The sequence below is a fragment of the Lepidothrix coronata genome, unplaced genomic scaffold (assembly GCF_001604755.1).
Source record: "Lepidothrix coronata isolate B3197 unplaced genomic scaffold, Lepidothrix_coronata-1.0 Scaffold58, whole genome shotgun sequence".
NCBI classification, from domain to species: Eukaryota; Metazoa; Chordata; class Aves; order Passeriformes; family Pipridae; genus Lepidothrix; species Lepidothrix coronata.
The window spans coordinates 2,117,670-2,128,411 of record NW_016690238.1 but is presented as its reverse complement, the minus strand read 5'-3'; the positions used below and the strand labels follow the sequence as shown (position 1 = coordinate 2,128,411).

General features: G+C 50.1%; 1 protein-coding gene across 3 annotated transcripts in view; it reads left to right on the top strand.

Moving 5' to 3' along the window:
* Positions 1-10,742, top strand: part of SIN3A (SIN3 transcription regulator family member A) — a 32,974-nt gene that overhangs the window by 1,444 nt on the left and 20,788 nt on the right. Inside the window, exons 1-3 of one of the 3 annotated variants that reach the window (XM_017816993.1) lie at positions 370-432; positions 7,857-8,078; positions 9,575-9,751. In XM_017816993.1, coding sequence (XP_017672482.1) covers positions 7,890-8,078; positions 9,575-9,751 — 366 coding nt within the window. In that variant the 5' untranslated portion in view covers positions 370-432; positions 7,857-7,889. Of the gene's footprint in view, positions 1-369; positions 433-1,205; positions 1,228-7,856; positions 8,079-9,574; positions 9,752-10,742 lie in introns of those variants that run through there. The other 2 variants (XM_017816995.1, XM_017816994.1) reach the window with 2 other exon arrangements.

The window sequence follows — 10,742 nt, the reverse complement described above, 5'->3', positions numbered from 1 at the left end:
CCCCCCCCCTCCGCCCTCCCTTCCTCTCCACATCCCCTTCCTGGGGGCCGCGGCCAATAGGGGAGGTCTTGGTGGGCGGGGCCAGCGCGCCCATTGGCCGAGAGGGTGACGGGCGCTCGTCTCGCCCAACGGGCGCTCGGGGCTCCCCCCCTGCGCGAGGAGGGGCGGGATTTCCCGGGGAACAGAGAAGCGGGCAGCGCTCCGCCGCGGCGGCCGACAGACGGTTACTCCATCTTACCCCCCCCCGCCGAGCCCCCCGCCCCGCCGGGGCACCGGCGCCGACCCCGCCCGCCCCCCCCCTCCGGGAGGAGGGGCGCGGGGACCTCCCCCCTCACCGCACCGGGGACAGCCCGCCCCCGCCGCCCGCCCGAGAGGGGCCCGCCGCCCCCGGACCCTGAGGGAGACTCGGCCGCTGCCAGGGCCCGCTTCGAGGTAAGGGAGAGCGGGACGGCGGGGAGGGGTGGCCGCCGGGCCCGGGGCCGGCCCCCTCCGGCGATCCATAGGGGGCGGGGCCCGTTGCCGGTGCGGCGGCGAAGCGTGGTCGGGGGGGGGCCGGTCGGTGCCCGCGGCGCGGCTCCCCGGGGAGCCCCGGCCCGCGCGGGCGGCCGCGCGTCCTCCCGCCCCGCCCCGCCCCGCCGGGGTGTCCCGGCCCCGGCATGGCGGGAGCGGCGGGCGGAGCGTGCGGCGGCCGCTGGGCGCGCTGCGAGCCGGGCGCCGCCTCCTCCCCCCGCCCCTCCGCCCGCCCTCCGCCCGGTGCCGCTCCCGGGCTGCGGCGGGACCGCCCCCGGCAGCGCTCGCCCGCATTGCACGGCCCCGGTACCGGCCGCACCGCGCGCCGGAGCCGCCAGCGGCGCTCCCGCTCGCCTGCGGGGGCGTTCCGAGAGCGGGCGCGGGGCTCCCTGGGCTCCGGTGCTCAGCCAACTTCCTGGCGGAGTTGCCATGAAAGGGCTTTGCCGGACAATAACTCCCCGCGGGGGTCCCGCGCCGCCGCCGCCGCCCGCTCCGCACCGGCTTCGGGATCACCGAGGGTTCCCCCGTCGCTTTTCGCAGTTTTTCAGCTCCGTGCTGCAGCGATTCCTAAGAACCTGTTGGAGTGACGTGTGGATACGCGGAAACCCGAGAGCTCCTCGTGCACCCGTTAATTTTCCAGAGATTTTAATAGCGAGCTGCATCTCTCTGCACATCCTCTCCATTCTGTGCCTTGAACTTGCCAGGCACTTGCTCTTGGTATTTTATCGCCTTTTTAATTCTTCAGGCTATTGTAGATGTACAAAAAACTTCAGGGTTTTTTTTTCTTTTTGATAGCAGGAGGCTGGTGAAGTTCAGGCAGCTTTAAAAGTATGAGCGTGCTTGGTGTCTGCTTAACTGAATCCTGTTTTTTCTGCCTTTTCCTGGCCTGGGTACAGAATGAGTTTTAATAGTTGTTATTTGTGCAACTATACATGTGTGTTCAGTGCACGGGTGGCAAGGTTACATCCCAAAAGAAATCCGTTTATTTGGACCACTGAAATAGGGCAAAATAACTTGTTTCAGCGCTATTTTAAACTAATTATCAATGGCATCTTGAGCTGTGGCTGGATTTTCAATCTCCCACGCTGTCCAGAGGAATCTAAACCTGGGCTGTGTGCTAAAGCCTAGCTTAAGGCTGACCTAACACCTCATGTTTTTCTTCTAACTTGACACTTTCAGTTGTGCTAAAAGGTGTGGGGTCAGTAAACAAGTGAGAAATGCCCGACTTAATTCAGTACAAATCTATCTGCCCTGCAATCTTCCTAACTTGCAATTATTTAAGAAAACACAGTTTCAGAAAGGTATACATTATTCTATAGGATTAACAGTATGGTATTTTCAATTAGAACGGCATTTTATTTTAATATAGTAATTTTAAAGTACCTGTAAAAATTCCTTCATCACATAAAAGTATCTTGGCAGCCTGGTGTCGATCTGTGCTGGACAGAAAAACACTTTTAAGGGCCTTTTTTCCCTGACCAGGTGAAGTTAGCAGTTTTTCACACTGGTGCGCTCTTTGCAAAAGGAAACTCTGCTTTCTCACCCCAGCGTATCTCGTCCTCATCCCTCCCACCTTCTGCTGAAGACACGTGGTCTCAGCATTAATTTGTTTGAGTTGCCTCAATGTGATCTTTCACGGCTCTAATTTGCTCAAGTTTGGGGAAACTCCGGATGATTTAGGCTGCTTTTGTGAGCAGTGTGGGGAAGGGGATGCTTTCCCCCTGGCCTGAGCTGGGATTGCCGTGGGAGCCCTCTGCACAAGGCTCCTGGCACATGTGGGTCTTGGAGCTGGGAGCATCGTGTTGGAATTGGCAGGCGGATCATTTACGTTTCCAGGATTTATGAATCGTTTTCTGTCCAGATTGCTGTTCTGGTCTTCTCTAGCATTGGAAAACTTTTGTGGCTGTTAGAGCTGGAGCAGGAAGAGCCCCATAATAGTTGTCACTTCAACCCGTGGTGCACTTTTGGGGATGCGTTGCTCTTGTCCAACCCCACGGGATCTTGTTTCTTTTTATTTGGATGAATGAAACTGTTCTGTTCATTTTCTCTGTGCATGGGGAAGATGCAGTCAGGGAACAGGGCAAAACAATGCTCTAAGATCTGCAGAGCTCAGTTTGGATCGTGTTTGTGCGGTGGGGTTTGACACCCAGGCCATTTTTTGGCAAAGCACGGATCAGTGCCTTACCAACTTGTTACCCGTCTGGACAGAGGCGAGTGGGGTTTATTTGTGTCCCACCTGCCTTGTGGTGAGCACTGGCACAGCTGTCACTGTGTCACCTTGCAGAACATTTCTCCTAACTCCTCCAAAAGCTTCATGTAGTGCTTTTCCAGCACTTTCTTCCTGGGGATGCTTCTCATTTCATTTTGGAATGACACTCTGGTCGTGGTCTCCGTAGTGTGGCCAAGGGGTTATCCCCGTGGTACAGGCAGGGGATATGGGCTGTGTGGCACCGTGCAGAAAAGTACAGGAGCGATTGCTAAACAAGCTGGGTCATGTCGTGGAAGTCGTGTGGCTGGGTTAGCGCTGCTGGAACCTGAGCTGGCTGCTTTCCAGCAGGCACTGTGATGTGCTCCCGTATAATCCTGCGGGTGACATGTCCTGCAAGATATCCGTGGCTGTTCCGGGCTCAGAGTTGAGACTTACACTTGCTGTTCCTGGCTTTCGAGTCCTTTCTCCTTCAAAAGGAAAGCCTTTTAAAAAGCCCTCACGTGTTAAACGCATCCTCTGCAGCTCTGCGGTTTCCGTGCCCTTTTTCAGAGAGGTCCTTGCTCCGCAGGGACCAAAATCCTCTCCAGTAGCTCTTTTACAACTTGTTGGTGAAGATGGTGTTCATCCACAGGTGTGTTAGGGTTCCAACAGGTGCTGAGGCAGCTCACCTTCCCGTTTTGCTTTCTTCCTAGTCTCTGTTTGCCTTTCTTTTTACTTTACTAGCTGATCTGTAATGCCAGAAGACCTTGCTTCAGGGAAAACCCGAAATAGAAGTAATGGAGATTTTGGGGGTATTATGTGATAAAAAGGTGTGGAGCGGAGCTGCCACCGGAGAGGCAGTTTTGTGAGGGAAGAGGGGAGTACCTGGGCTCTCGTGCCTCTGTTGCTGCCATGGAGCAGTGAGCGGGCAGTGGGAGAGCCCTGCAGTGCTCCACCAGCTGAATCCAGCATTGTCCCCGCTTTGTTCCTTCTCTTTCTGTGTCAGTACTGCCACTCCTCTCCTTTCCTCAGTACCAGAGGGAAAGGGATGTGCTCCACTTGCCTTTTGGTCCCACTGGCTTGTGTGAGGCAGGTGGATGGGGAAACCCTCTGATGAAGTTGGCAGTGTAGAGTTGTGTAATTCTGGAGATGTTAATGAGACCCAACGTACATTTTCTCAATTTTTTCCTTGCTTTACCAGCCGAGGATCCTATGTGTGTCTGCCTAATGATTCTTACCCGTAGCATGGAGCTGGTGAGCTGGGAGGTGGCACAGGTGGGAAGATCTAGGAGTGTTCCTATGCAGCATCCTTTTCCTGTGAAGGGGAACAGTAAAAACCTCAGAAAAGAAAAAAACCCCTATAGTTTTCATTCTCCCCTAGGCAGAATGTAGTGTGCTGTAAGTGGAGTTAAAAGGGAGTTTGGGTAGAAATGATGCTGGAGGAAGGGGATGCAGTTCTTTACTTTGTCTGCTCAGGTATTGCTAAGCTCTCCTACATGCCTCCTGTTAATGCTTCTAATGAAGGAAAGTCCCTGAATTTTTGTGGCTTACTTTCAGTCCTTGCTGTAATCTGGGGGCTTTTTTCTTTTTTCCGCCCCCAAATTAAGATCACAGATGGTGCAGTGTGAATTGGGGGCTCTCTAAATCTTCACGTCAGAGTCCATAAGGGGATGCCAGTGGTGTGTGCAGCATTTTTGAGATGACAACATAAGCGAAGTACTTGTAATCTGGAGGGAAAATGCCTGATACAAGTCTCTCCTGTAGCTGGGCTTTGCCATCGTTTAGGAAGCTGAGAGAAATCAGTTGTCACAGCGAGTGGAAGTGGGCGGAACTGCCCCTTTGAGCATCAGGCTTTGGCTAAATCAGTTCAAAATTACATGTCTAGTCTTGGGTTTCATCTCCGCCTTCCTTCCTCAGCAGGCTGGTGGACTGTAGGAGGGGTAGGACTTGCTGCACAGCAGATCTCTCCAGCTTTTGAGCAGAGGAGATCAGTGGGAGATGCCAGGTCAAAATCAGCTGGACTTCAGTGAGGAAATGAATGCACTTTGGGAACATTCAGCATTATAATTCCGTCTGCAGGATGCAGATGAATCACTGCTCTGGTGCTGGTTTGCTTTCCCCTCTCTGTAGAGTTTGGGTGGTCGTGGATGCAGAGTTGTCATCACTAGTCTTTGTCTAGGTACAGCAAAGCTTCAGGATCATCTCTGCTCTCATTAATGAAGCCTGTCAGTTAGCAATCTGCAGTAAGTACTGGTTTGCTGTGAGCTAGTGGATGCAGACTCTTGGTAGGAGTTTAGCATGGTGTTATCTAGGAAGATTGACTAGTGCTATTGACTATTACCTGTAATATTTACTCTATATTGACTATAATACAAAACTTCACCACTGAAGTTAGTCCAATGCTTAGACAGAAGCAGAGTCCAAGCTCAGTTGGCAAAGGTGAGTGGAATTCAGTGGGAAGACAAACCTACATGTGCTATAATTTTCATTTAACAGGAGTTTTAATATTGACCATACAGTAAGCTGGGTTTTTGGAAGATTCTACACTTGGTCTGCATGAATCAGGAGCTTCAAGAACTGATGTTCATGCTGCTGCTGTGTGTGTGTGGTGATGGATCCTTGGTGCTAGCATGATTCCCACAGCCTCACAGGCTGAGAATTTTGATGGCTTCATGGGGAAAAGTCTCTTCAAGTAGCCTAGGTGGCATTTTAATCCTCAGGAGAGCACGTGAGTCTTCCATCCATCTTCTGCCCTCAAACAGCCTTTGCTTTAGAGGTTGGTTAGTCCATCTGAAGGAAGACATGTGTAGTGTTGCTTTGGAAAGTGAGACCCAAGGGTGGGACACTGAACAGCCAGCACACCACATACACACCACATGTATCTATACATGTATCTTGAAAGTGTAAGGGGTGACCCAGCCTGGGAGATCAAAAGCAAGTGTAAGGACTGGCTGAGGGGACAGTGTTTAGGCAGAAGAGTGTCCACTGTTGGTGAGTGGGTTATAAATAGCTGCCACCAAAGCTTTGCCCTGACTTTACTCATGCAGTCAGCCATTGTCATGCAAAATCTTGGCCAGCTCTGCTGGTGGGAGGCTGGTATGTGTCCAGATTTGCTCAGTTCTGTCCCAGCCTTATTAGCATAAAACTATGTTTTTGCAAAGCTAAACGTGGGCTGTGCCTGAGGGGAGTAGCTCCACGTTAACCTGCCTGGCTCTTCATTTGTCAGCAGTGACCAGTAGAAAAGACAACCAGCGCAGGTGCCATTAGCAAAGTGTGCTTCTGGAGTGTGCTGCTCTGCTTGCTGAGTGTATGCTGGAGGTCAGGCCTACCTGGGGTTTTTAACTTGTAAATAAGATGCAGTTGGCGAGCTTTCCCCCTTACTTGGGGCAAGGAGTCCCCTGCCTCTGCCTGCAACCTGCCAAGTAATTCTGGGGACTCTTGAGTGGTTAGACTTGAGGAGTAACTTCAAAAAGAAATTAAGTCATCATCTTTCTTGTCCTACTCCATCCAAGTGAAAGGAGGGACTAGTAGAGAGGGTTTAGATTGGATGCTGGGAAGAAATTCTTTCCTGTGAGGGTGGTGAGGCCCTGGCACAGGTTGCCCAGAGGAGCCGTGGCTGCTTCCTCCCTGGAAGTGTTCAAGGCCAGGTTGGACGGAGCTTGAAGCAACTCGGGACAGTGGAAGGTGTCCCTTCCCCTGGCAGGGGGTTAGAACAAGATGGTCTTTAAGGTCCTTTCCAATCCAGATTTTTCCATGATCGATTTTTTAATGCACAGAGGGGGAAACCCTTCCACGAAGGCATGTGTTCTCAAGCCCAACTTATCCATTCTGCACCTCTGTCCTCAAACCCAACTTGATCCATTCTGCACCTCTGTCCTGCTGGTTCCTGTTTCCATATTTGACATGCACTGAGATATTAACAAATTATTTTTGGTGACAGATTTAGACTGTGAAGAGCTGTCCTGACTTGGTAGATGTGGTTTGGCTTAGTTGGCTTTTGTACCATTAATCTGGGGGGGGGGAATGTCGTTCCCTGTTGTTTATCCATGTGTTTGCCTTAGCAGTGACTGTGTTTAACTGCACCAAACTGAAAAGGCCTTGGTTTGGGAAGGTCCTGAAGCAGAAGACGGGGGTGGATTTCACTCTGTTTTCTGTCCCTCAAACACCCTAATAGGCTGCCTGTGCTTTGATGAACAGGATGGCAATAACTGGACAGAAATGGACAGAAAATGGACAGAAAACAGTGCTGGAATTTGCTTGCAGAAAAGAGTAGATGTGTAGTTAAGTCCAACAGAGCCAAGAATTCGTGGGTCCTTTTGGAGCAGGACAGTGGCAGAATGACCTGTCAGACTTGGAGTGAAATGAAGTTGCATAAAACCAGCTCCGAGTAGGGCAGGAACATGAAGAAAAATACTGAGGAGTAAGTGAGAGAGCTGCTGATCTGTGCTTATTGGCACCCCTGGCAGGCATGCAGGAATCCAGCCGCTGTGCCTGCTAGCGCTGCTCCCTTTTACACGCCTTGGCTTGGTGCTGCTGAGTGTGGCCAGGGTGCTGGCAGGACCACAGGTGTGTGGCATGTGGTATCCAAAATACTCCTGGGGTAGTGGACCTGTGGCTTTCCCTGAAGTTGCCTGTGTGTATTAAATGCAGAACTCTTTGGGGCTTTGCAAGTGACTTCAGAATCTGATTACGCACCCTACTTTTTGCCTCCTTCCTCCCACATTTGAAAGCATCTCTCACAGCTGTCTGTCATTCTATCTGGACTGTCCAGGAGGGGTTTTTTTCTGTTTTCAGTATAAAATGTGTGTAGGTAACACATCCTTCCCCAGTCTGTTGTGTTCAAACACTGCATTCATGAGGTTTGCGTTGCTCGAGGTCTGCGTGTGTTTAAGATGCCCCATGTGAGCAATATCCTTTAAGTGAGACTGAAGAAATCATTTACTTTGAAAATATGACAGTAAGGCTCTACTTTTCGTGATAAGACACGATTGCTTTTTTTTTTTTTTTGCTGAAAGCTGAATCTTTAATTCCACTTTCCCATCTCAAGATATCGGTACCTGAACAGACAGAAACTCGCCCCTACCCGCTCGCGGCGATCTCAGCATCCGGAAGGGAGCGACGGGTCGATTCCTTCTGCTGACTGCTCTGTTTTTAACAGGTTTTTGTGGTGCTTGCCGAGCATGAGTTCAGAATGAAGCGGCGATTGGACGAGCAGGAGTCACCTGTGTATGCGTCGCAGCAGAGACGTATCACCAGCAGCACCGAAGCTTTCCCACACCAGCACCGCGTGCTCGCTCCGGCCCCGCCGGTCTATGAGGCGGTTTCGGAGACCATGCAGTCTGCCACGGGGATCCAGTACTCGGTAACTCCCAGCTACCAGGTGCGTGTGCTCATCCCTCAGCCACAGCTCTGCGACGAGCCAGCGCCGTGCCGTTTCACCCCAGAATTCTGTGTTTGAGACAAGGTTTTGTTTTAGTAACCAGGGTTTCCTTAAGAAACCAAATTGGGCAACGTGCTCATCACACGTCTCTCGTTTTCAGCACTTGCTTTGGGGCTATTGGCTTCATTCACAAAAAAAAGTTGGCTTTCTTGAACACGATTCTTCCAATGATTCTCTCACACCCTGATCTCTGAATCCCAGAGGCAGGTTTGTGGAGGGCTTTTCCTCCATTTTTCTTTTTTTTTCCAGCATTTTTCTTTTTTTGTTCTTGTAACAGACATACAGTATCTTGGGTGATCTTAAGCTTAACAGACTAGATCAGCATGTAGGTTGAAGACTTTCAAGAAAATTGAAATTTTTCAGAAAACACTACCCCAGAGTCATTAGGTGGCACTCTTCCCTCTCTTGCCGTCTTTGCAAGGAGCTGGCAGCTGGGAATAGGGAAAAAATTGTCCTCGTAGAGTGCACTGGAGATAGCTCTCACTGAAAGAGCACAGAAAGGCTGTTTGTGTGATATTTGTCTTTGCCATGTGTCTGGCGTGTTGCATCTTCCACACTTGTGTTACTGGTGGGCTGCTCTCCCTGTCTGGTGCCTGATTTTACACACAGCTTCGTTCCTGCTTCTGTAGAAGGGATGTTCAGACTGATAGTAGCAGCCACGGAGCTAAGGAGCTACAGGCAGACCCTTGCAGGGGCTGGAACAGGGTGTGTTGATGCTGGTAATGCTTCCTAAAAAGAACCTGAATGGATCAGCGAGCAAATCTTTCCTTGTTCATGAGGATTAAATAAAGTATATCCCATCTAAAAGAGGCTTGAATGGAAAACTGGGTTTGTGAAAATGATTTTCCAGATTGAAACTTTCCTGGTTTTAGGTTTGAAGGAGACCCAAAAGCGCATGCCTTCTGTTCCTTTCCCTGTTTTTCTAGGGGAAATACCAAGCTGAGTTTTCCCTTGAGCCTGCTGATGCCAGAGAGCCAGAGTTTGACTTTCAGTTCCCCAACTGAATGTCAAGAGTGTAGAAGCTCATAAAGATTCATTAACTCAGATTAGTACTTGTGATGGGAAAGGAGAGAACCTTGACTCTTGTCAGATTAAAAATCACATTTTATCCTCCTTTTGCTGGCCTTTATGTCACTGGACAGCCAGTGAGTGTGCAGGCTGGGGACAACCCGTGTTTGGAACCTGTTTGCAGGAAGGGCTCTCCTGTATTTGGAGTGTAGGATGAGAGTTGTCTTGATTTGTTTTTAGGTCTCTCTGGGTCTTCATTGAAGAAAATAATAGCTACGTTTCAAGCAAGGTCATTAGCAGTCATGGCTAAAGCACAAACGGACTGTCTTCTGCTTCCTTAAAATTGTATTTTCTGCATCTGGGAAGCCTGACCCTGCTCTCTTGCCACAAAGCCGTAGCCATACCTGACATCCTCTTTGCCTTGCCAGGTGTCAGCCGTGCCACAGAGCTCGAGCAGCCACGGGCCGGCCATCGCCACCGTCCACAGTGGCCACCACCACCCCGCGCCAGTGCAGCCCCACGGGAGCCAGGTGGTGCAGAGCCACACACACCCCACGCCCCCAGCCGTGCCCGTGCAGGGCCAGCAGCAGTTCCAGAGGCTCAAGGTAAGGCCAAGCAGTGCTGCCTGAAGTAAGACAACCTCTCCCTAAATCATTGGCCAGCCAGGGACCTTCTTCTATCCGTTTTACCTCCCTGCTGCTGACCATCTAAAAGATTTCTTGACTAGGATTAGGTTCTTCTCATGTTTGGAAGTCTGTTGAATGCAGAAATGGACTTCTCTTTCTGCTGAAACCTTGTTGTTGCAAATACTATCTTAAAAAAAATGGGACTTGCTAGAAAAAGATTTGGGGCAGGAAGGAAAAAGAAAAAAAGTATTGCTCAGAGTATTTGTATGAATGGGTTAAATTGCCAAAACATTTGGTGCTTTTCTGAACACATGGCATATGTGGGTGGTTGTGTGGGAGTAATTTGGGAGTAAGGAAGGCTCTATTCTCAGATTACATGCTGTAAAATCCTTAAACAAGAAGAAAAGTCCACCAAAAATAACCCTTGTAAGTAGCCACATTTGGAGAAGGCACATACATATCAATTGATGCCCGTTTCTTAGTCTCTTCCAAATACGGTTGTGAGTCTTTTCTGGTTTTGGTGGAACCCTTTTGCTGAATGTGGGACACTTCATTTCTACAGAGCTCTCAAAACAGTTTCTAAAAGAGTAGTTCTTTCTCCCAGTGAAATCCATGGAAAATCCTTTGGTAATGCAAGGTTGGGGCTATACATGAGTCTTTATTCCTTTGCTGTTGTTTCATTTCAGACATTTCAGAGAGGTCCTGTGTGCAGCTGCTGAGCATTTGGGCTGGCTGGGGCACAGAGACCCAGAGCTCTCGCATTAGGATGTGACTGTTCTTTCAGTACCTCTGAAAATTTGCTGTTGGTACACGAACAGTTCATAAACTTCTTGCTGTTTGAGGTGTAAAACAATTTACCGCCCACAGTTGCCATTTTCGAAACCTTTCTATGTCGAAATGAAATGTCTGGCTTTTTGAGAGAAGTGCAAGCGTGTACCTGGCAGACATCTACTACACTGAATATCTCATT